The 26,984-nt window shown below is 47.6% G+C and overlaps 1 protein-coding gene across 2 annotated transcripts in view; it reads left to right on the forward strand.

The window, feature by feature from the left end:
- Phb1 (prohibitin 1) overlaps window positions 1-26,984 on the forward strand; it is a 159,401-nt gene that overhangs the window by 10,078 nt on the left and 122,339 nt on the right. For both annotated transcript variants that reach the window (XM_075676570.1, XM_075676569.1), the window contains exon 3: window positions 7,070-7,231. In XM_075676570.1, the coding sequence (XP_075532685.1) occupies window positions 7,070-7,231 (162 nt within the window). The remainder of the gene's footprint in view (window positions 1-7,069; window positions 7,232-26,984) is intronic.

A 26,984-nucleotide genomic window follows, 5' to 3' on the forward strand; every position in this document is an offset into this window, starting at 1 on the left:
AACATGATGCGACTCCACTTCAGAAGTCGCTCATGACACGCAATTTGAGAGGTGCGTTGGCAAGCAGCCGCTTGTAATTCAATCATTTGACCATCTGCGTCCATCGTCCGTGGAAGTTTCCATTTATTGTCTCTGCATTCCTTACGGTGGTAGTGAAATTTCGTTCTATGAAGTCGCATACAAACACACTGTTATATTAAAGAGACACTAAAGTTTACTATGAAGTCAAGTTAAAGTGATAAAGCAATGCTCAAGAACGTCTAAGGCGTCATTATAATCGCGGACAGAGCTTTAGTAACAGAGAAATTGAGGTAAATGCATTGCACAATTTGAGACCCCCCAGCGACATTCCGGTACTAGCCCGATGACGAAGGCACTCCTCATCATAATTTATGTCACTAGTACTCAACTACTCGTATTAAAAAGATCATTTCATTAGGTTATAAGACGGAAGAAAATGCTGCTTGTCTACTTCTGTTCGATTCTAAGAAAAAATAACCTTTTGACGTTACCCTTCAGTAGTATGAGTGGTCGAAAGGTTTTGTTTTCGCTCGACTCTGCATCGCGCGCGCTTTGGAGTTTCAGTTGTTTCGTTATCGCGTTGTGCTACGCTGGTTCTGCTGGCTCGCGAAACTTGCATTTGAAACAAGCAGCGAGAATGCCACGTCCATATGATGTCGTAAAATGCGCGAACAGTCCACGAAACTTGGCCAAGGGCATTGCAGCGGCGAATCCAATGTTACTGATCACTGTGTGCCAACGAGTGAACCTCTCCGTTCGAAGTTAAGTGCCGTACCCCTGCCACAGCGCTTTGGCAAAGAGCCGAAAAATCGCATAGTGTGCTCATTGCACTTTTGTCCAGAGGATTACGACTTCAACGCCGACTTACTGAAGTCGTGTGGAGTGCCTTTCAAAGCAATGCTTTCCCATAGCGCTGTTCCGTTGGTCTTGCCTGCATTTTTCGAAGCGCAAGAACAACTGCAGGTCGAAGACGGGGTGGTGAGTGCGGCATTTGGTTTTCACGAAGGAAAAGCTACAAATGTGCGAATATGTACAGCCATGATATGCAGTTGCCGTTGTAGTACTAACGACGCCGGCAGCGCGAGCCCTCAGCAGCAGGTCACGTTCATCAGTGCTTAAATCGCTGAAGTCGAGCCCAGCATAGAGAGCCAATGTGTTGTTGTCAGGGTCATCCATTTCAACGAGCGTCAAAGTTGGCTTCATAAAATAAACAACCAGCTTATCGTCGCACGCTTTCCCTTCTGTTAGCCACCATAGTTCCGCTTTCACGCTGATGTCGGCTCTGTCTTGACTCTGTTTCTAGCTGCGTGTTTGCGTTTTGTGCAGAAAAGCCGTAGCGCTGTCTGCAGGCACCATTTTACTCACCGACGGCGCAATGTCACTATGAGACCATGACGTCACTTCTCCTAGATAAGAGGGCGGGCAATTTGAACTGTGCTAGAGGTACGCAGATGCTTCAGAATGCATTTTCTCTTAAAATAAGTCTCTTTTTCGCATGAAACAAGCGTTTTGAGGTTTCTGGGATGGTATTTCAACCGTCCACGCCGACTTAATATGAACTTTTAGTGACCCTTTAAGGTTCTACATATATGGTGTTCTATGGACAAGAGGTTATGAAAAGTTAAATACTTCGTTATATCGAGGTCTAACTGTATTGTCACCATGATTTACAGTAAAGCCTTCTTATAACAAAGGGTGAACTGAAATTGTATATGTCCACTACTTCATTATATCTACGGAATGCTTGTATTGATGTTGTATCTAAGTTTATGCCAAAATTTTCTTGTTTTCTTTTTCCTTTTTTTCATTGTGTTTTGCACTATACTCCTTTTTATGTTGTACGCCTACCTGCTTGGTCTTTTACTGCGGTATATCTTAAATGTATATATTGTAAGCACAACATTTGCATCTCATCTTCCTCATATGTACAGGTGCATCTGTACATATCGTCGCATAATCCTACCGTTTGTTGCAATGTCAAGACCTGCCCTGTACAACTAAGACCGCCGTCTCTGCTCAGTCTTCTTCCGTTTGGACAATCAACAGCCATTAGTGTGAACCCAAAGTATTCGCTGGCTTACGCAGTGAAGACGTCGCATACTGGCTCGAGAACTGCGATATAGTTGGTGACTACAATAGGTAGGACAATTCTCATGATCTCTGCAATGTCCCTTTCTACCCCTTCGGGATCGCTAAAACTTAGTTCTTGAACAATGAGCCTGACTTCCATGACCAGACCACCTTCACGCTGAAGTTTCATGCTACTTTCAGCGTTGCTGCTATTTGAACTGAAATTGCAAAAAAGAAGCTCAACCAGCATGTTGAATTTTCAGGGGAGTCGTACACACCTTACATTGAAAATGTACTCGCCCTATGCAGGCGTGTAAACTCCGCTATGTCCGAAAGCAACCGCATCCGTTACATCATCAAGGGAATCGACACTATTGGCTTCAACGCCCGGTCTACACAGAACCCTACCACCATGCCAGATGTCATCACCATGTGCCAGTGCCTTGAGGAACTGCAGTCCCTTCGCATTTACACAGATGCGTATAATGGTCATCTCCCTTAGGCTATCGACCTGCGCACTTTGATCTGTACCATCATACGTGAGGAACCCTGCCTGCAATGCTCTTCCTTTGCTTCTGGCACCGTCACCTCCCCTCCTGCAAACGGGCTTGCATGCAATCAGAGCTCACATCTACTCACCGTGCCATGTGTTGTGATGCTACAGGCGCTCCTACAGTAACAACATATGCCAAGATCACTCCGATGTCTCCACTTACGACCATGCCTGGGGCCACACCATCTGCACACACACCCGTGGCTTCATGCTCAACTTTCCTACCCTGCATGGCATCCTACCCATCCTCTTTGTTATTACTGCGGATGCTGAGGGCTCATTTCCTGGTTCTGCCGACGGCACCAACAGGACAAGAGGCATGGCTATGCTCAAGAATGCTCCGATACCTATCTACCTATGACTTACCAGCGGATGACATACCCACCTTCGCACCGTTGACCGTCTCCACCATACACAGTCGATATGCCTCCCACCTACTGCTCATCTCTGTGCCGCTCACCTTCCCCACGCCGTTGCTCAATGTCCCCACTTCGGCCCACCTCACAGACCCCTGACCCCGGCTCGGAAAACTCCATGCTGCAGTTTTATGAGGGGAAACTGCATTTATTGGACTGCCTATAATACTTCCAGAGCGCCTGTCGAATCTATTATTAGTGTTTGTGGAAGGTGTTTGTGATGCTCTTATTGAGCCTGGTTCCTCCATATCTATCATTCATGCTGATTTCTGCTCTCGTCTACGAAAAGTGGCCATGCCGTACTGTAGCACTTCTTTGCATGGAGCAAACAATGCCAGAATTCACCCGATCGCGCAATGTACTGTACATGTTTCTATCGATGGCATCTGTGATCACAGAGTATTTGCGGTGCTATGCGAGTGTACTCGCAAACTTATTTTGGGTTGGGGTTTTAGTCGTCTACCTCAGTGTTTATCAATTGTTGCCAACGCCTCCTATCCCTGACCGACACCAGTCAGCAATGCCATTCTACAGATGTACATAGCCGTTTTGTAACAGCCACAGGTTATGTGCTTTGGACATCGAGAGAACAAATCATCGCCGTTCGTTCCACCGAGATAGTACATGGCGATGTGTTCATTCAACCTTTTGGTCACATTTCATTACGAGCACAGCCACTAGATAAAAAAGACAGGTGCGGCCTGCTGTTTCAGGCGGGCTGCAATGGGAGCGAATGTGACAGCCATAGTTGCATTCTTGGCAGCTTAGCTGGGCCGAACGGTGCTAGCTGCCGGGGATGGGACGTATCGGGTGAAGCCGTTCCAAGTGCCTTCCTGGTGCATTTTAACGCGATAGCGTTAAGGAGCTCGTGTCGCAGAAAAGTCGGCGTCGGTGTCGGGTGTCGGCGTCGGCGTCCGCGGCGTTGGCCGTGAGCGATAAATCATGGCAGGCACTTAATAAATAAAAAGCAACTTCCAAGATGGGCTGGGTGGGAATCGAACCAGGGTCTCCGGAGTGTGAGACGGAGACGCTACCACTCAGCCACGAGTTCGATGCTTGAAAGCGGTACAAAAGCGCGTCTAGTGAATGCGGTGTTGCCTTAGAAACGAGCCGTAGAAAGTTATACTGCGGTGTATATCGGTAATTATGAGCATGTAACTTACAGAAGTCGCATTTACACGAATAGCGAAGTACGTTTCCGCTACATTTCTTCTGCGCTTACCACACACGCAGAGCCATCTTGCGGCAAACAATAGACCCCCTCCTCTCAATGTACGGCGCTGCCCCGACAGGTGGCGCGCCGCGCGCACATTGGGGCTGTGCGCGGACCGGTGCCAGGCGCCTCGCGTCCCCGACTCCCTCTCCCCTGACGACGCTTCGCCGTGCTCCCACACGGGTTGCAGAATCAAGCGCGGTTCCTTTCTTTAGATTACTATCTATCTATCTCTCTGCCCGTGCCGATCACGACGTTTGGCTGGCGTAGATCGTTTCCCCCTCCGAGACACCGAGTTCTTTGCTTCGTTCCGTTTGTTCAGGCGCGCGTTTCGTTGCCGCGCCGAACGCTGCGTTGCTGGACGCTCACCGCGTGATAGGTGGGCGCAGAGTCCGATGCGGGGCGCCTCGTAAGTGATCACTGTCTGAGCGCATTGTCTTACACCCCTTGGCGGGTCGACGGCAACGCTGTCGCGTTCCACTCTTGAAGGCGAAGCTTAAGCGTCCTCCAATTTTTCTTTGCCTATCCTAGACAACAGTCCCCGGCTGGTGGCACTGTGGCGGATGACACTATTTTCGATGCATGTGGCAGGCCGCACATTTTCTTCATCCAGCAGCCGTGGTACAAGCCTGACAATGAGAAATCATTTTTAACCCTGGACGGGCTCTGTGCATTCAACGTGATAGCTTTTGGACTCTGCAACGTGCCTGCCACATTCAAGCACATGATAGACAGTGTCTTGGACGACCTGCCTGTGCTATCTTGACGATATATAGTTGTCTTTTCTTCAACATTCTCACACACATCTTGAGTGCCTTGATGAAGTTTTAACCTGTCTTGCCAAGGCTGGATTGCAACTGAGCACAAAAAAATTCCACTTCGCAAGCAAGACCATCAAGGTTCTGGTACACTTAGTAAAGAAGGGATTTGGCCGGACCCAGAGAAGATTGCTACAGTCCTCAACTTTCCCAGGCTGGAACATCGAAAAAAACTTGTGCAGTTTTATCGGCCTCACCTCCTACTTTCGCCAATTTATATGCAACTTCACAATGCTTGCATCTCCATTCCACCAACTTTTTGGAGCTGCCATACCCATCATTTGGACAGAGGACTGCGAAGCAGGTTTTCGGACCCTAAAGCGAGCCTTCATGTCCGAGCTGTTGCTATGTCATTTTGATGCGACTGCACCTGCCATAGTCCACACGGATGCTAGCATTCATGGTGTAAGCGCTGTTCTATTGCAGTGTGACCATACCTCACGTGAGTGAGTTAATATGCCAGTCAGTGCTTGTACACAGCAGAGAAAAATTATCATTACTGAGCAGGAATGCCTTGCTGTTGTTTGTAGGCAAAATTCTGCCCATATTTACATGGCTGATGCTTCAGTTATTAAACACCATCACTCGTGTTGGCTCTCCTCAGTGAAGAACTTATCTGGTTACTTTGGGCGCGATGGATGATTTGCTTGCAGAAGTGCGGCTTCAACATACTGTACAGGTCTGGAAAGAAGCACGAAGACTCCAACGCTCTCTCCTGTTGCCTGCTTCCGATCTTGCATCGTCCAGCTACACCTCCCCAAAATAGCTCGTCTCGCAAGCCATCTTCATCCCCTTTAGAAATGGCAACACTGGACTGGCCAGCCGCTGACTGCCATCACGTCCTCATTGCGCACCAACATGCAGACCCATACTATCGGGCTATTCTTGACTGCCTTAGCGGTTCCTCCTCTCCCCAAACGCCCATCTGCTTAAACAACTGACGAATTCAAGTTACACAACGGGGCCCTATGCTGCTACATTTATCACCCCGATTGTAACAAATGGGTCTGCACCACGATGGTGATCATGATATGTACAGATGGGGAAGATGACATACAAATATTGTGCTTACAATAAATATATATAAATATAAATATATAAATATAAAAATATAAATATAAGAATATATATAAATATAAAAGAATTAACTGTTACACCAGAGGGGTGTTGTGGGAAGTTAAGCTAGAGCCAATGCAAAAGCCCACAGTGCATTGTACAACGAAAGATAGTTCTCTGCCGCATCTTCATGCGTGGAGTTGTCTGTAATAGAGTTATCAATGCTAAGCCATCTTGTCCATCATTGGGAACACAAAAGCGCAGTGGATGTCATCAGGCTTTGAGCAGTGTACTGGCACATTCGCAAAATGCTGTTTTAAGTCGAGAGATCACCAAGAACATGACAGAGATTCCATTTCATTTCCCATTTGTCACATAGTGGTTGACCAGGGGAATAACAGCTTCCTCTGAGCCAATGACAAGAACAATGGAAAATGAAACGGGGATGTTTCAAATTATGGTCCCAGGACAAGAAAAAGCCCTAGGTGGTTAGAGCTCCACTGTTTGATTGTGGGGGAATATGTAGTACATTGTGCAGCAGCTTGTGTGCATGGAGCGCAGGCGAGTCACAGTAGGGGGCTGAACGGCGCCGTCACCATCTTGCCAGTCCGGCCAGTTTTGTGTATCAGCAGCTTATGTCGGTTTAGCAGTGTCTTGCACTGCCAGATTTTAGCAGCAAAACTGGTGAGTGAGCAGTCATTATGAACTAGAAAAAGAAAAACTTCCTTATATATAAATTTCTTTGTTATAATTGCTTTGTTAAAAAGAGGTATTATATGCATGGGTTTCTACGGGAACTTGGATAGCCTGTTTTGTCATAATCAGCTGTACATTGCTAGAATTTTAACCTTTAGTGTAGCTTGTCTTATGCTCAAGGATGTGTGGGAGAGCAGTTGTGATTGTAGCCATGATTTCTGTGCAGTGGATGGTGGCCACCGGGCAGTGATCTTCGATCGCTTCACAGGCGTCAAAAACTATGTGGTTGGTGAAGGCACACATTTCCTCATCCCCTGGGTCCAGCGGCCGATCATTTACGATGTGCGTTCACGGCCACGCAATGTACCTGTTGTAACTGGCAGCAAAGGTGAGACATATCTTCTAACGATTTATTCCATGACTGATGAGTAATAAATAAATCCAAGTACTCATTCGAAAGCAAGCGAGGGAGACCATGTTATTTGCCATGTGTGGCTTTGCGTAAATGCATACTCTGTGTGCAGTTGCATTACAAGTTGTCTCACCTGTGCCTGCAGGGGTCTCTGCATCAGTAGGCTTTTGGTGTGTTGCGATACCATGAACCCGAGCACCTGCAATCTTGCATCTAGCCATGCGCTGCTTAGCTGTGTCCGGGGAAAAGAGGACCCCGGGAATTAAGCCGATGCGTGGCCTCAGGACCTTCAAGGCCCCTTGCTAGAAGCCCATTTGGCCTTGGCTTCACGTAGACGGCACTGACCCAAATCCACTTGCCCTTCTCCCTGGCCTTTCTCCATCACTTTCCCTGATTCCTGTCTTCCCTTCTCACTTTCCAGGTGGCAAGTGTGTGGGGCAGTCAACCTTTTTTGTACATATTTGGTTATGGCAATTAGTACAGGATGGTGTTTCTGACAAGTCTTGTGCCGTCCCCATGTTAGGTTCCATGGTGGGTGGCTTGTGTTACTGCCGTAGCAAAAAATTTTATGGCTAGTTTATTTCTCGCCCTTCCTGTGACTGCGCCTCAGAAAAGGGGGTACACCAAAAAAGTATTCAAATTTTTTGGCCAGCAAACTAAAAACTTTCCTCACCACCACGTGATCCACTATGAAAAACCGGAAATGATTTTCTCATTGCAAGATATATGAAGCATAATATATAAATCTATAAAGCATCCAAGATGGCTAACGTGATCTTCTGGAACTCCACAATAAAATGCAACATGACAGGCTTCATAATCTAGTGTCTTTTGGGGATGTTCGTGTGACCGTGACACTGCATTGAACCATTCACACCATACATTGTGTTGTTTCAGAAGATGATTTAACGGAATTGACTGAGATTGAACTTTTTAAGGGTTGGAGTGACCAGAATGTAATCAGTGTGAAATGAATTAAGATGAGGTGTGACTGCAAAGAGATAGACAGAACACCTTATTCTCACCTTTGGCTCCAGTATGCTGCGCAAGACAATCGATGCAGGGTGTGTAAATATCTGGGTCCGGCCATATGTCCCAAGTCCTCTTGGGTATTTTCAATGCCAGCAATTCGGCCATAGTTGACAGAACTGCCGAGGATGACAAACATGTGCTAAATGTAGTGCCAGTGCACATTCATGCAAAACATGCAAGAACGCTCAGCACTGTGTGAACTGTGATGGCCAGCATGTCACTTACTTGCATCCTGCCCGTCATGAAAGGAATAAAAAGAAATCGTAATGATTAAAGTCAAGGAAAACATCTCGTTTAAGGAGGCATGAAGGCGAGTGTCATACCTGCTGAAGAACAGCTTTGCCAAAGTGGTGCGTCAAGGGGCTGCGCCACAATGACTTCCAGCAGCTGTTTGGCCCATGCGCAGTGAGCCGGCAGCAGTGCTGTTTGCCCCCTTGGCGACTGCAGCCAGTGCTGCACTGCCATCCCAAAAGGGGCCATCGATTTAAGGCTGGTCGTCTTGAGGCAAAGCCTTCAAGATAAATGCACTGCTCACAAGAGGAGGTGTGCAGCGCCCTGCAAGAGCCAGTGGGCATGACTCCCACTCAAACGGCGCCTAAGCAGCAGTGAGAATCTCTTGACCATTCATAAAAGGATAAGCCCCTCATCACAGAACCTGAAAAGAGCTCTGTGAGTGAACTAAAAAAGTGCACAACCAGACGAGGGCGGTGGAAGAAGACGCAAGACACACTTTCACAGTCTCCGTCTGGTTGTGCGCTTTTAAGTTTTTAGTTTTGTCTTACCAACATGTCCGGACAGCCACATTACTGCAAGTTAGCTTTCCTATATATAGACCTTCTCATCAGGCGAGGAGGAAAGGATGCACGACGAGCCTTTCCTCCTTTCTGGCTTGTGCAATCCAACATGGCGCTGCATGAAAGTATTGCTGTTGCTTGCTGTGGAACAATTTGGAGATGTTTTAGCTCATACTTTGTGAAATTTACACTTTCCGTTCATACAAGGTCGTCGGGGAACCAGTGTAGCCTTTCTGTGCATCGGTAACTACAGTATGCGGAAATATCTCTTGGGGGCGCAAACATGTGACGAACATCAGCCGCAGTGTGTGTATGTGTTGTGAACTATGTTGGGTGTATCGGTTTTAACTCAACGAAAAGAACCGGCATCTGTGTATTGCCAGGAAATCGAAAACCTGCTCACTATCTGATCGCATGGTGCAGGAACTAAAACGTAAAGAGCTCATGCTCGTGTACGGCCAACCTAAGGCAACCTCGAAACATCTAAGTGCCAGGCGCTATTGTACGTTCGTGATACACCGTCATCGTTCTCACATATTTCAAGTCTAGTAGACTTTAAGTCGCTATGATCTGTCTACGCTTACCTCTTGTATCAGGCCGATGGCACTGCTCAACACAGTGATCACTGCGGTTGGTGAACCAGCATGATATGTATATAAGCTACGTGCTTCGGCATTGCCTTTTTTTCCCTGTAAAGCCATATATCCGAGAGGGATGGCATAAAAAGAATGCAACGGCTATTTGTGAGGACAAAATTTCCATAATACAGCTGAGTGCGTCGAAAAGACCGGGATGAACAAAACTGAAAAAAAAATTGATTATCCTGTTGTACACAATGTAATCTACAGCGAACAGTGTGACTACTTCTACCATAGCCGAACGGTACCCACGCTGTTATGATCGTCGCATATCTTTGATGGCTCCTAAACCACAGCTTAGAACCAAAGGACAATACTGCTATAAAGTCACATTAGTGAATGGAATTTTCAGAAATACACAATTGACCTCAGAAAATGGTTGTAGGCTCAAAAACGTGCACACACATCGCACTGCATGTTCTGTCCGCCTCAACGCCAGCAGAAAGTCCGGCCGTGCTGACTTAAACTTCAGTATGTCTCGTAGAACCGTTTTTCACTTAGAAGACGCCACGTCACACTACAGTCGACGACTGAATTTTCGGACATGCCTGATATTTCGGACGTCTTCGCGGCACCGCCACGAGCCCCATAGAATCAATGTATGAGGACATCTGAAGTTTCGGACGCTCGAGCCCCCTGCCGTCCAATTTTCCTGACTTTTTGACGCAACGGAAAGTCCTTTGGCTCCTCGCGCAGCGCCCTTGCGCAGGAAATCGACTTGCAGCTGAAGCATATCACCGCTTTGAACCACAACTAGCCAAATCTAGCCATCATACACCGATTTGGTCTGGCCACGCTGGCTCTATTCATCGCTGCACTTCCACCTCCGGCGGAGTTTCCAGAGCAGCGCCATTTCATTTGTTTGCATAGGCCACGTTTGGCTAGCGTGGTGTGTAGTTGTGCTGTTGTGTCAAGTGTGCTCTGCGACGCTAGGCCTAGGTGCTTCGACGCTCGTCTGCGAACTCCACTGTTCGCAACTTGAGGATTTCACTTGCCTTCGATGGCCCCCACTCCGTCTTCGTTGTCCTCGCCGATGGCATCGAAGCGCGGAAAGCAGTACCGTCGGTTAACGATGGAGAAGAAAGCCGTCATTATTAAGCAAGTTGTGAGCAGCCCATCGCAGGCTGATGTGAGCAAGGAGTTCGGCATGGAGCAAGGAGTCAGGTTGTGGGGGATTCAGAAGACTCCGATGTTGAAAATGAGGAGCCAATGCCTGCGCCGCCTACAAGCGCCGAGTTGATGCGAGCACTGTTGCCTTTCATCGGTGTACAGTGCTGACATGACCCTTGCTCAGATCGAGGTGAATATGATTGCATGCAACCATAACGCCATCCAAACAGCAATCAACAAGTTCTTCAAGCCACTGCAGCAATAAAACCGGCAGTCCGCTGCATACAGAGTTTTTGAATGCGTTTTTTTATAGCCACTTCACTGACGCTTTGGCAGGGTTTCGGAAACCTGGTACTTCACCCTTTACCTCTAGATTCGAGAAAAAAAGAAGAAAAAGTGCGTTTTTTCCATGCATTCATTTTTTCGGAATGCCTGAATTTTCGGACGTTTTTACGTTCCCTAGAGGGTCCGAAAAATCGGTCGTTGACTGTACATAGAATGCGTGAGCGCGAAAACAAACACCAGAAACTAGCACCGACCGTAAGGCTGCCACACAAGATGGAGCGCTCGCCCAAGCCAGCATGCCGACTGCCCATAGATGCGTAGTAATGCGTAGACTACCCACTGCGTAGCAATATGGTGGCGCCCATGAAAAAAACTGTCTATAAGACACGTAGCACAAACCTCTTCTGCAATATGGACACAGAAATATTGCACACTAGGGGGCTTGTACACAATCTACACGTTAACTATCTTCATAAACTTGCCCAAAGGTGCTGTGTGTTCAGGAAACGCACCTAAAATCTATGCAGAGACTTTGTTAGACAATATACCACTTTTCGAATAGACTGCGACAATGCTCTTGCCTTATCAGGTGGTGTGGCCATAAAATAGTAGATAAAGGTGTTGCCCCCAGTGAATTCTTGAGGCAGTTGCTGTCCTAGCACTGCTGTTTGATAAGCTAGTCAGTCACTTCCATCTACATCCCTTCCAGCTATCAACTTCACAGAGCAGAATTTGAGCCTTAATGAACTTCCCGCACCCACCAGAGACGTAAATGCATGCAACACCCTGTGAGTAGACTCTTAATGTGAGGGACTGCCTAATAGTAAATTTTATTTTCTTCAGGTTCATGCCTCCTCAGTAAGAAAAAGCTAATGTTCTATAGTGTTGTGCATAAAACATTCTCGTTGATAGACATTAGCAAAGCATCAGGTACTATCAGCGTCGAATGAAAGTTGAACAGCGGAGCGCGTGGCCCAAGCATAAGTGAAGATATAGTGCACGCCGTCCAGTCATCACCATTGACAGGCGCGCACATCCGGCTTGGCCGCACTGCGCGATCCCCCTCTAGTGAGATAATTTCATTTCTTTTCTGGTTTTTACACTTGAAAGGGAGAAAATGAAAAAATAAAAATGAAGTAAAATATTGCAGTTTACGGCGAGTCTTGTCGCACAGATCGCCGAAAGAACAAGTGCTGTCGGCGCAAACAGCGGTGCGCGTGGTGCAGTTTGCACCGTCATCGAAAGGTAGATTCGCCCGCGCGGGACCGCGGGACCGTGCGATGACGGTGCAAACTGCACCACGCGCACCGCTGTTCGCACCGACATCACTTGTTGTTTCGGCGATCTGTGCGACAAGACTCGCCGTAAACTGTAATAGCTTCATTTTTATTAGATGAATTGTGACTCAAGATGCGACTGTATGGTGCGACCGTGGCTGATGCATGGTTCGTCTTCACGGCCGGCAGACGCACGCGCTTGGACCGCACTTTCGTCGTTCATCTCAGTGACGGCGGTGGCACAATCAGGGTACGTCGCGGAGCATTTACGGGACGTTGCAGGCCTGGAAGCATCGGAAAAGGCCGTTATTAGTTCGGTGTCATCACTACTGGAACTCAAGGCTGCAACAGCCTGCAAACTGCCCCGCAATGCGTCAACAGTCTCTCTTGCAAGCTCGCGCGCGGACACATCTCTGCTAGGACTACTTATCCTTCGGATGCTTGGTGGCTTGTGCTTGGGGCTGCCGAAGCGGTGCTTGGTCGCACATTTCGTCGTCCACGTCTGCCTAGTCATGCTCGAAACCACAAAATGAAATAGAAAACTCAAATCCGAATAAAGCGATGAAGCGGTGGCGTACCTCGAATATCCAACATGTAAACAAAGGGGCAGTAGCCAGCGCGCGAAGAAACGGGAGAAGCAAACGCTGCAGCAGCTCGCTTCCAGACCCAGCCAATGGGGCGGCTTATAGAACGCACGTGATGGAGCAAGCCCATCGGCGGCCGTGACAAGCAGCTTTGTGACCTTCAGACTTTTTTTTTTGCGCTTGCTCTTCTCTCTGTCAGGAAATGAAAGAGAGCCGTCAAAAGGCGAAGAGGCGCGCTTTTCAACGGTACCAACATGGCCGCGTCGCATACTGCCGTTCTGGAGCTAGGGACGCTCGAAAACCGCGACTTTTCCACCGATCTTCACGAAATTTTCGCTGTATTGCCTTATGTATATATTTATTTATGGTACTTAGCAGCCATTTTCAGTGGAAATACTAGGAAAACTTACAGAAAAGGGGTCAAAGATTCGAAATCTGCAACTTCCTAAAAACCCCGCAGGGGCGTCTGCGTCAGGAGGCGTTTGGTGTGTTGCAACACCACGTACCCGAGCACACGAGGGTTGGACCCTCCCGCGTGTAGCCAACACCCTCTAAAGAACTTAAGGTCTTCTGGCTGACCCTCTCCCCTTGAGCGACGTCACGCACAAGAGGCCAACATAGAAGTTCCGTGCAGCGTGCTACGAAGCTACGAGCGGCGCACCAGTTTTGAAAATGAAGCGCGGAAGATATACAATGGTTAACCCCGGCTATTCGGAGAAGACCGAGGGGAAGAAAGCGGCGACAACAATTCAATTAGTTCCAGGAGCCCCGCCGCTCCTTGAAAAGCTTCGGGGTTAAACAAGTCCCGGCATGCTCGGCCATGCTATTGCATGCTTCCGAACGCACATTTTTTTTTTTAGACGTGACCAGTGCATGTAGTCTCAACACTTGTGCTGTGCTTGCGATTGTGTGTACCGCGAGTCTTCATTGCCCCAGAATGTGGAGTGCCATGCCAAGATATGCCTAATAAGTGCTGCGTGCCCAATTGCCGGAGCAATTACATGTACAAATCAAGGCAGAAAAATAGTTTCCGCAAGATGAAGAAGCCCAGAGTGTCTGGATTAGGGCGCTACCACGTGCAGACTTCATTGTATTAGCGCACTCCAGGGTAAGATGTTCAGAACTTCTTTAAATAGTTACTTTTGAAAAATACGGAAACGTTAATTGCTCAATTACAGCAAGTGCATTTACAGAAAGTGATGATTCCTCACAGTTCGACGCCTATGCGGATAGACATAAATCTGAATTTGTGTTAAGGCACCTTTTGTGGTCTAGCACGAATATTTTATTAATGAACTACTGCTGCAAGATGAATGACAAAATATTGGATGCCAATGCTAATGTAAGGAAGAGAAAAGCTGAAATTCTGCGCAATAAGGCAGCTGTTTTCGTGTAAATAGCTGCACAAATGTTTTATATCCCATTTCTAAACTCATTTGAGTTGTTGTAAATTAGTGGACTGCGGTAATTAGTGCGTCGAAAGCGAAATTATTCGTTTGACCATAATCTAGATTGTAATAAATACATGTGTCCCCAATAAAATTGTTCATACGCAATTGTGAAGCTAATCGAGTGCATTACATTCGTCATTGCCGTGCCGTAAAAACCACAAGTACAAAATACGGAAGGAGAGGTTTTTATGGATTCAATTTACTTGAAGTAATAGGCATGAAGTATGGGGTATAATAAATAATAATAATAATAATTCACAAAAAACGTACATTACAAAGACGACAAAGCGCGATGCTATAAAAGCTTCTGGCATCAATACATGCACAAGCTTTACAAAGCTGTTTTGTATCTGTGCCTCTAAATAAATGCTTTGTAAGGTGCCTGCTGCTCATTCTGCAGTTTCGACTGAAGAAAACGTGTGGAGTGGTCAATAAAAGCATACGGCTGCTAGGTGAACCAAGCCGCGATCCCTTCACTGAACCCGTATCCCCGAGCGTGCCGATGGCCTCTTGCCCGTGACGTCACTCGCCGAGCACTCCGGCCTTGTAGTCTAGGAGGTGTTGGTGTAGCCGTGCGCGGCTTAGCCGTGTCTGGGGAAAGGGGGATCCTGGGGGTTGAGCTGATGCTGGCTGTTTAGACCTTTAAGGCCCCCCGGCGGAGGCAACACACCCCTTTGGCCTCTGCTTCACATAGACGGCACCCCCGGACTGACCCACCCGGGGGAAATCAGTAGTTGCCTTTTCCTGTCTCTCTCTCCCTCTAGCCTTCGTCTTTCTCTCACTTTTCATCTTTCCTATCTTCTCCTAGCTTCCATTTACTTCCAATTTTTCCTGGCAGCAAGGGTTAACCTTGTGTGAATAGCCAACCTAGCTACGTTATTTCATATTTGTTTATAGTGATAACGTACAGCTGGTGCTTCCAGGACCTGGCTTTAAGGTCCCTGTAGCGTCCCCTTGTAGGGCTCCATGGTGGGCGGCTGGCGTTATTGCCGAAAATTACATTTGTCTATGGCTAGTTCCTTCCCTCCCCTTCCTGATCGCCCTCAGAAAAGAAGGCGCACTGAAGATGTGTTCCAGTTCTTTGGCCGTCAAAGGCCGAACTTCCCACTATTTCATGTCATTGATTCGGAAAAATCAGATAAACAAGTACGAACAATCTCCCCTTTTCTAGTTTCCAAGTCTTTAACTGATGTCCTTGGTCCAGGCTACAAGGCATCAAGGATGGCAAGTGGTGATCTCCTCTTAGAGCTGCATGATAGAAAAACAATACGAAAAGTTGCCCACATTGGTCTCATTTGGGGATTGTCAAGTTACAGTAACACCGCACCGCACTATTAACACCACCCGCGGCGTTGTCTTGAACGATGATTTGCTCCAGCTGACAGAGGCTGAGCTCTTGGAGGGCTTCAGTGAGCAGAATGTTGTCAATGTCAAGAGAATTAAGATGAGGCGGGATGGCAAAGAAATTGAAACCAAGTACCTAATACTCACCTTTGGTTCAAGTGCTCTGCCCGAGTCCATCTAGGGCGGGTACATTAAGCTCCTTGTTAGGTCACACGTGCCAAATCCCCTCAGATGTTTCAAATGACAGCGTTTTGGCCACAGTTCGCAGAGCTGCCGCGGCCGCCAAACATGTGCGAAATGCAGTGCCCACGAACACACCACTGAAGCTTGTGCGAACGCTCTCCACTGTGTAAACTGTGATGGGGAGCACGCCGCGTACTCGCAGTCGTGCCCTTCCTGGAAAAAAGAAAAGAAAATTGTTACAATCAAAGTCAAGGAAAACATAACTTTCAAGGAGGCACGCAGGCGGGTATCATACCTGCCCAAGAAAACCTTTGCCGATGTGGCGCATCAGGGGGCAGCGTCACAACGGCCTCCGGCGGCTGTCCGACCCACAAGCAGTGAGTCGGCAGTACGCCATCTGCCCCTGCGGCAGTTGCAGCTAGCGCTGCTCCGTCAACCAAGGAGAAGGGACCATCGACCCCGAAGGTGGGCGCAGCCGAGGCTGCCTCAACCTCCCAGGTCCCTTCCAGCGCTGGCAACGGCCGGCGCAGCCAAATCCCCCAGGGAGCCCCATCGACCTCCGGGCTGGTGGGCGCAGGGGTCTTGCCCTCGAAGGCAGGACTCTCCCTGGTAACTTCTCGCTCGCAAGAGCACGTGTCCGACGCCTCACAAGAGGCAATGGACACTACACCCATCCTCATGGGGCGCCAAGCACCTAAGGAGCGGCGAGGCTCCCTCGAACGCTCCAAAAAGGGCAGAACTCCCGTTACAGGGCCTCGAAAGAGCTCTGTAGCCTAAGGCATCACCTCCGTTTCCATACACACAGCACTTATTTACTTTCAATATGGATATACAAATTATTCAATGGAACATTAGAGGTCTTCTTAGGAACCTTGATGACGTGCAAGAGCTTATCCAAAAACACAATCCAAAAGTGCTGTGTCTACAGGAAACACACTTAAAACCACAACACATAAACTTTCTCCGACCATATGTCAAGTTCCGCAAAGTTCGCGATGATGCTGTCATATCATCAGGCGGTGTTGCCATTTTTATTCATAAAAGTATTTCCTGTCAGCGTTTACAGCTACAAACGCCCCTTGAAGCATTGGCGGTTCGTGCTGTTCTCCTAAACAAACCTATCACCGTGTGCTCGCTCTACATACCCCCACATTACAAATTAGCTAAACATGAATTTCAGTCCTTCATAAATGCATTGCCAGAACCTTATATTGTTCTTGGCGATTTCAATGCACACAACTACCTGTGGGGCGACCCTCGTATAGATGCGCGAGGACGACTTGTTGAACAATTCCTTTTCTCTTCTGGTGCGTGCATTCTGAATAAGAAAGAACCCACATATTACTGTGTTGCCAACAAAACCTTTTCTTCAATAGTTCTCAGTATAGTTTCCCCGTCTATACTGGCCGAACTCGAACGGGAAGTTGCGAGCAATCCTTACGGGAGCGACCACTTCCCCATACTGATAAGAACACCTAAAGAAAACGAATATCTACCACAGGCTCCTAAGTGGAAGCTTGATACAGCTGACTGGGAGAAATTCCGAACTCTCAGTAGTATTTCATGGGATGACATGTCCTCGTTAGGAATTGATGCGGCTGTGGAATATATTACAGCCTTAATAATAGATGCCGCAACTAAATGTATATCACAAGTTAATGGATTGGCATGCAAACGGCGTGTCCCGTGGTGGAACGACGATTGTAGGATCGCTCGTAAGGGACAAAGCAAAGCGTGGGGGTTGCTACGCGCCTCCCCCACTGCGGAGAATCTTATCAATTTTAAAAAAGTAAAATCCCAAGGCAGGCGAACCCGCCGACAGGCCAGAAGAGAGAGTTGGCAGAAATTTTTATCCGGTATCAACTCCTATACAGATGAGGCCAAAGCCTGGAACAGGGTTAATAGGATTAGAGGGCGGCAAACATATTCACTCCCTCTGGTAAACACACAGGGTGATACACTGCAAGACCAGGCAGACTCACTTGGGGAGTATTTTAAGAACGTGTCAAGTTGAACAAATTATTCGCAATCCTTCCTAAAATATAAACAAATAGAAGAATGCAAGCCACTCATCAAAAAATGTCGACAGAATGAGCCTTACAACCGTCCTTTTAGTGTTGCCGAATTGAGAGCTGCCTTGAGCGCATGCAAGAGCTCCGCACCAGGATCTGATCGAATCATGTATGAAATGCTTAAAAACTTGCACAAGTTGCACAAAAACTTGATACGCAAGTTACACTACTCACACTTTTCAACACCATCTGGGATGCAGGGTCCCTTCCAACCGCATGGAAGGAAGCCATTGTGGTCCCTGTTTTGAAACAAGGCAAAGACCCTTCCTCAGTGGCAAGTTACCGCCCGATAGCCCTCACAAGTTGCATTTGTAAGGTGTTCGAAAAAATGATAAATCAGCGACTCATTCACTTCCTTGAACAGAGCAAAATGCTTGATCCTTATCAGTGCGGCTTCCGAGAAGGGCACTCCACAACCGATCATCTCGTACGTGTTGAAGGAAATATCCGGGATGCATTTATACATAAACAGTTCTTCCTATCGATATTTCTCAATATGGAAAAGGCGTACGATACAACGTGGCGTTGCGGTATCTTAAGCGACTTGTTAGAAATGGGCATCCATGGTAATATGCTTAACCTAATAGAAACCTATCTGTCCACTTGTACCTTCCGGGTAAAAGTCGGCAATGTACTTTCACGTCCTTTTACGCAAGAAACGGGTGTACCCGAAGGAGGCGTGCTCAGCTGCACGCTCTTTATCGTGAAGATGAACACGCTTCGTGCTTCATTACCACCAACCATCTTTTACTCTGTCTACGTGGACGACATTCAAATAGCTTTCAGATCTTGTAATCTCGCAGTATGCGAGAGACAGGTATAGCATGGCCTGAACAAAGTGTCAATGTGGGCAGACAAAAATGGATTTAAGATCAATCCTAACAAAAGTTCTTGTGTTCTTTTTACAAGAAAGAGAGGCCTGATCCCAGATCCTTGCTTAGAACTATGTGGACAACAGATACCTGTAAACAAAAAACACACATTTCTAGGTGTCATACTTGACTATAGACTCACTTTCGTCCCCCACATTAAACACCTTAAAGAAAAATGTCTGAAAACAATGACGCTAATAAAACTTCTATCCCAGACTACGTGGGGTAGTGACAGGAAGTGTCTAATGAATATCTATAAGAGCCTCATTCGATCACTAGACTATGGTGCCGTGATCTATCATTCTGCAGCCCCGAGCGCACTAAAGATGCTAGATCCGGTCCACCATCTAGGAATCCGACTGGCCACTGGCGCTTTCAGAACGAGTCCCATACAAAGTTTATAGGTAGAATCAAATGAGTGGTCACTTCATCTGCAGAGAACATACATCAGCCAAACATATTTTCTGAAAGTCCACTCTAATCCTCAACATCTGTGTTTTAATACGGTTAACGAGAATACATATGCTACACTCTTTCGTAATCGTCCCTCCGTAAGACAGCCTTTTTCGCTGCGTGTGAGGGAGCTTAGTCATGAAATGCATGTCCCACTCCTCGAGCTTCGCCTAACGCATCCAGCCAAGCTGCTACCTCCTGATACAATGCGGTATATCTTTCATGCAAGTTACAAAACAGGCTTCAGACATTGAAATCCAAATGCATTTCTGGGAACTCCAGCACAAACACTCCTGCACGGAGTTCTACACAGACGCATCGAAGTCACACGACGGGGTGTCCTATGCAGCCGTCAATCCATCCTTCTCGGAATCCGACGTACTGCATCCGGAAACTAGTATCTTTACGGCTGAGGCCTACGCAATATTGTCGACCGTGAAGCATATAAGGAAATCAAAACTCAAAAAATCAGTTATATATACGGACTCCCTAAGTGTTGTGAAGGCTTTGATATCATTCTGTAAGCACAAAAATCCTGTTATAATTGAACTCTATTCCGTCTTATGTAAAGCATAAGTATCTAACCAGCATGTGATTATATGCTGGGTGCCTGGCAATAGGGGCATCCAGGGTAACGTTCTAGTGGACCAGATGGACACATCAATTTAATTGCATGCAGTTAACCCTACTGCTTTGGTCCCTGTCAGAGACCTGAAGCCTTTCTTAAGAAGGAAACTGCGAAACCACTGGCAACGTACAGTCGAACCCGGCTATATCGAACTCGCAAAAAAACGCCTATCAGTTCGATATAGAGCATAATTCGATATAAGCCTGCTAAATAATTGGATGTCATAAAAGCACATACCATTTATAAAATCACTTTATTGATTAAACTAGCTTAATTTCGCACGAAATAGTCCTGCATTTTCTTCTGCTTGGGCAATTTCGCTGCCTGCGACGCACGCACTTTTCCACATTAAGGAGTCGGAGCAGCTGAGGCCGCAACTTTCCACATTCGCGCAGAAGCACCGGACTATTGCGAGCGCACCAATCATTTCGGAGGATGTGGGACAGTCGTTGCTTTCCTCATTGTGCCCACTTTCACTTGTGCTCGGTACGATGTTGGCAATGTAGTCTTCGTTTTCTGGCTCTCCCGTGGTCGCGACACATCATTTGCGCTCACAAACTCATCCACCGTTGATTCGTCAACAGCTTCCGGAAATTCTGACAGTTTGCTCCAAACTTCGGCAACACTGGCAACGGCTTCGTCGCATTCATCAAAATTTACGGTCATCACCGAGCACGCGGAAGTCGGCACGGCTGAAGCAATTTCAGATTAACCACTCGTACGCGGCCATGCGTACGGGTCGGGCGCCACGGGCACCGGGTCGCGAGTTTGGACGCTTTAGCCCTAATCTCCCCCTTATTCTTCCAGATCGTGCCGAGAGTGCTCCTCGGAATCTTGTGCTCTGCGGGGACATCCGACTTCTCACCGCGTTCGACACGATTTATGATTGCGAGCTTCACGACGAAAGGCAAATTCTGCCGCTTCATCACGGCAACACTGTGGGAGGCCTACAAGGCGCACACAAAAACAACGAGACAACTCGCACTTTCGCCATCTTGCACGACGAGGGCACAAGAGCATCTGATTGGCTGTCTGAGCAAGCGCTGTGGGCGGGCCAGGATCATTTTTTGCAGAGGGGGGGGGGGGGGGGTGCCGACGGCTGAGACAGTGCGGTCGGGCGCGGTCACGGTAGGGAGAGCGGTTGGATGGAGCCGCGCAGCCGGGTTTTCTTCGCCACCGCGAGGGAAAGCCAACTTTCGGGGGCACTTTCCGCCGCTTGACGTTCGATATATCGGGTGTCGCTGCTATTTTTGTTCGATGTAAGCGTAATTTTTGCGATATATACTCATTGTAACTATATCGTGTCCAGAAATTGTTCGATATATAGAATAATTCGATGTAAACGGGTTCGATATAGTCGGGTTCGACTGTATATGGGACGCAGAAATAAATAACAAACTGCACGCGATAAAGCCACAGTTAGGTTCTTGGCCCCCCGTAACAAAATCACGGCGAACAGATGTCCTATTCTGTCGCCTCAGAATAGGACACACATTTGGCTCACATAACTATTTACTCACTGAAAATGATCCTCCAACCTGCGGTAGATGCGGGGAGAGGCTGACCGTCCTTCACGTCCTCCTGGAGTGTCGGGAAGCCGAATAGGAAAGAAAGAAACATTTTCCCTTAGCATACCGGCAGCACATCCCCCTTCATCCTGTTATGTTACTCGGCCCAGAACCTTTATTTGACACCAACGCAGTCCTAAGTTTTATGAAAGATGTTGTCTTGCATGTTGTTAGCCCCACATGTTCGTAGCGGGTCCTCTCTTCAGAGGATGCCGCTGTGATAGCTTTTTCGTATAGCACATGCCTCTAGGCCCTTGTGTTTCAAGGGCTCAGGCGAGGCAGCAGTGCTCCAAGTAATTTTACCACCCTATATTTTTCTATTTTGCATCATTCCTCTACGATGGATTTTAATGTTCATAGTATTCGTCATTAGTCATCTCCATAATTTTATAGCACGTAGATTTTACGCACTTTACAGCGACAATTTGTAGGCCAGTTTACAGCCAAGTCACATCTCCATAATACATCGTCAACATCACCACTTGTCATGGCGTTCTTTGACCAAACCTGGCCCTTGCGCCATAAAACACCACACATCATCAACTTTCTAAAAAGTGATTTTTGGGTCGTTTTTCCAGAGTTGATCCCCGCGTCCCCCCTTAAACCATCTCACAACAACCGGCTCAGAAGAGTCGATCCTGGCAACACAATACCGCTCAGCGTGCAAACACCTAGAATCGGCTGTTAACCCACCAGGCTTCCTGTCAAAATTTCAATGCAAGCAGCTCACCTGGGAACCCCAAATTTGGCCCCAAAATTTTGCGCCGCCAAAGCGAGCGTTCACGTTCCCCCTGAGTTCGACTAAACCTGACCGTCGCACTGCACAAGAGTAAAGGTTTACATAGAACTAAACCAAAGGCTCTCAATCACCAATACCCATACATAACTTAAGCAGCCTAACTTCACGAACAGCCTGTTCTTACCCTATCGCAGTGGCGTACTTATCACACGTACTGGTGCCCCTGAACAGTCTGGTCAACCCCACAGGTACGTGGGGTTGATCACAATCACAATCGCGCTAGCTTTGTGGTCCCTATTCAGCATGCGTACTTGCATCGTACGCAAACGTTTCGTCACGCTTACGTTTCTTCCTTTAGTCCATACAGGATACGTACCTTAAACGAACAACTAAACTTGCATAACTTACGCACTCCGCAGAACCCTTAAACAAATGCGTCTTCTAATGACTAGTTCCACGCACGCATACTAGAGAAGTCAGAACGCGGCCGCCCTCAACACACACGAGCAACCCAGTCATAAACCTTCTGCTTCCTTCCGTCTGCACAGGACATGCGCTAATGGAACTAAGAACGCTTCTCCATGCAAATTATGCACTTATTTAAAACCTACGCGCTTAACCTTAGAAAATTCGAAAACACTAATATAAAAAGGAAGGTTAACTAATACACATGCACGTTACCATAGGCGTCTCACCAACAACCTTGACCTTCAGGTTACGCACAAAAAGAAATAAAGCCTATCTACTCATCAATTAACACCTCCCGAAACTAAATGTGCACATAAAACGCATCTTTCAAATCTCAGAGCTTCTCAAAAAAAACAAAACAAAGCTCATGCCTTACATACTGAAAAGAACTTTAATCTTAAATCGGATAATTTTCAAATGCTCAAAAATAAAACAAAACAACACATTTTACTTCTATGGAAGCTCTCTTGGCCTCCTGTTCCAAATGCTTTCGACTGACTCATACTTTTGAGCCGTACTCGAGGTGGTCTTGGTTCAAAAGCTATTCTGGCTATCCAGGAACAAGGAAAGGGCTTACAAACTATCAGTTCCTTCAAGATGTTACAGTCCCTGGCCAATTTGCGTCCTGGCGCCAGCATTTCATCACGAACTTGATTGACTGCGTCGCGACTCCTTATCACCTCGTCTCGTCTTGCCACCTTGTGCTCCTTCGCCCTACATGCTGCACTCAGGAAAGAACGACGAGGAACATAACTGCCCCATGCCCTTTGTCCGCATTCGCGCAGAACATTTTTCTCTGTCTCTTTTTGACCGGTTGCTCGAACATGTTTGATGCGCCAACGTTGTCAACGACGACCGCACCTTTCTTTTCGTCGTGTCCTGGCTTTTTGCGTCTGTCGCTGTCTTTGGCTGCGCTACATTATTCACCGTCTTTCGGTCTTTACCGCACTTCTTTCTACGGTGCTTTCTCTTTAAAGTCCCTTTCATGCCGCCTTCTCGCGCCTCGTGCTGGCCGGTACACATCTTGTCGGCCCGGATCGCTCTCCTACCCGCACAGTCCGAATGATTTTCATGTAAGTCTACTCTCCCTCTGCCTCGATTGGCAGACAGCTCAACCGATTCCAGAACAATACAGCATTCTTTACTCGAGCTGTGCAACTCGCACTCTTGCGAAGTGATCTCTACTGCATTGCCCAGCTCACGCTGTGCATCGGCACACAGCTCGTCGGTGTCTATCGCTGTCTCACTCGCACAGTCTGAATGATTCTTAACTAAATCATCCCTCTCTTGGCTACCTAGACGCGGAGAGCTGCACCGATCCCTGAACAATGCAGTTGTTTTGAGCTACGGAGCTCGCAATCCTGCGAACTCCCCTCAACTGCATCGTCCAGCTGGTACTTCCCTTCGGCACGCAGATCTGACTCGATATCGGTGCTCGCATCTGTCGAGTCAGTAGTACTTTCTACTTCGTTAACGACCTCATTAGCATTACATGTGACGCACACGCGCAGTGACTGCCAATTCATTCACAGCTGACCTAGCTATCTCTACAGTGCTCTGTTGGCACAGCACCTCGTCGCTCTCACTACGGCCTTTAACGGCCTCTGCTGCCACTAAGGCATCGTTAGCTGCTAGCACTTCGAGTTCACTTATAAACGTGCTGCTAATCTCGCAGGTGCTACTCCTCTGGGCTTTCGACCAAAATCTGCTATCTACTTCCTCCCACTTTCGCTGCGTCCAGCCTACAGATTTCTCAAGCCGCTGTTGACTTAGTTCAATTGACTGTTCAAGACCTTGGATCTCATTGTTCAATGCAGCAGCGTACTGCCTCGTTACTTCTCTTAGGCCTTCCTGTGAAATCCCTTTCGGTTTCTGCCTAGCCTCTTCCTGTTACTGCTTCATTTCTTCCTGTTCTTGCCTAATTGCTTCCTTTTCACGTTTTTTGCTTAGAATTCGTTTACCCATTTGTTCAATGAATTTCAAATCATTGTCACTTTAGAGAATGGTGTTACGAATTTCTGCTTCTGTCAAGTCCTCCTCTACGTCTACCTCGAGCTCTTCACACAACCACAACAGGTCAGCTCTCTTCAAACACAATAGGACCATGGTCGATACTTTAAGCTTTGGCTCTGCTGTCGCACAATACTTGCTGTGATCCCCACGCAAATCAGAATACAAGTAAAAGTTCCTAGCAAATGAAGTCTAAACACACAGAGAAATTGAAGCCTAGTAAATCTTACAGCCAAAACTGAACGCTTACCCACTGAAGCAGCACCTTATCACCAGTCCTTTTCCGCCATATTCAGTCATTTGCAAGAGGTGGTCAATCCCAAGTCTCCTCCTACTTGATCGGGATGCCGGTAGTCATCATGTCCCAAACTCCGTGAGCTGCCATTGCTGTCTACAAGTCGTAGGCCGATCTCACCGCTGCCAACCGGTTGTCTGATTGTAGGAAGAGGTTGTAGGGAGGACCTTGGCTCTTCGTCAGGAGCTAGGCGTACAGGGTTTATTTACATATTTTTACATTAAAGGGAGAGATACATTTCGACAGTCTAGCGTGACTACCAAATGGAGCACGCAAGACGAAGCATACAGCACACGAGCACAAAGCTCCAAGCACACTGCTTCTTGAGCATGAGCACACTCTAGCAGCTGACAAACTGCTGCTTAAAAAGCCTCTGTCCTCCCTAGCTATCTAGGGGAGGGAAAACTGCTGTCCAGTCGGACCATCCACAGTCGTTGGGGCGTAGTCAACCCGCCTTTGAGGGGAAGGGCTCACACACACACAAACGCACTTTGGATTCCCAGAACCCGAGTTGAGTGGGTCCTCGTAGCCAGGTGGTCACGCCTGACCCTAGCCGGCGCCTCTTAAGGTGGGATGGGGTCTTGAAACGGCAAAAAAATCGCAAAAAAGTCGATTTTCAGAAAAGTGCATTTTCACTACATTTATACATTCAAGAATCCCTCCGCGAAATCTAGAAGCTAAATTTAATTGGAAAATAAAAAATTTCGCTTAAAGGGGCCAGGGTGAACGCGAAATCAGCAAAATTTGGTTAAAAATGTTCAAACTTCACGCCGTCACCATTTGCGAACGTGGTGGCCGATGGCCACCATCTTGCACTTGTTTTGAAGCTGTTTTTTTTGTGCGCATTTTGCACCATTACAAAATGGCGTCGGTGAAGGGAAATCGATGCTATTGCGTCATTTCTGGAGGATGCGTCCGCGCCGCCGATTGGCCAAAGCGCGCACACCCCCCGCGCGCCTCGCTCCTATAAGTCCGGTGCTCTTTGGCGCGCTCGACCACTCTCGCGTTTTGCTACGTTTGTTTATCTCTGGTTTCATCGCGCCGCTGTCTACGTTTGTTCAGCGGCTTGCTTCGCAACGTTTGATAAGGTGCTCATTTCGCTGCCCGGATGGCTGGAAAAGATCATCGTCTCAAGGCTACTACGCGGCAAGCGGCTGTAAAATGCACGATGAAAGGCGGCTAGGCCTGTCATACTCGCAGAGTTGCCGGTTGCTGGTCTGCCTGGACATTCTACTGGATCGAGTTCTGAGCTGCAAACCGGCACGTCTAGTGTCAACACTTCGTCCGCCCACGCCACGCGTGTTGGCACAGATCGTGCAGGCACCGTTTCCTTCACGACTGAAGAAAGTAGCAAGCGCGCAGCGAGCGCCGGAAAACGTGCCGAGCGTCGCAATCTGCAATGGAACGAAAGTTCAAGCTACTGGGTGTCGACAAGAGAGGACGTCAATAACAGTGAAACTAAATTTGCAATCGTGGATTTATCCGTCGTACAAGAGTTCCTTGGACTCGTGCTATGTCCGGGTGCGGCTAGAAAGTGGCGATGCTTTCAAGGACCCCGCCAAGGAGTATGGGCTCTCAGCAATGTTCTGACAATGTTCTGTCGTCACAATGCTGCGAGAGCAAAGGGAGATGATGATGATGATGATGTATAGGGTTTTGTGGCGCAAGGGCCAGTCATGGCCAAAGAGCGCCAAGCAATGAGCAAAGGGAGAGCCTGAACCTAGGCACCACTACAACTTGCCAGAACATGTGGCAGAAGCAATGTTGCCTGTATATACATGGCTATCTGAAAAAACCCTGCTCCAGAGATACCAGCGAGGCAAGACATAATTCGAATGAGAGCCTTCACTCAGTGATTTGGAGTGTCTCAAAGGAACAGCATGCATCTCTCTTTGCCGTGCAAGCTGCTGTTGGGGAAGCTGTCCT

The sequence above is a fragment of the Dermacentor variabilis genome, unplaced genomic scaffold, assembly GCF_050947875.1.
Source record: "Dermacentor variabilis isolate Ectoservices unplaced genomic scaffold, ASM5094787v1 scaffold_12, whole genome shotgun sequence".
Taxonomy (NCBI): domain Eukaryota; kingdom Metazoa; phylum Arthropoda; class Arachnida; order Ixodida; family Ixodidae; genus Dermacentor; species Dermacentor variabilis.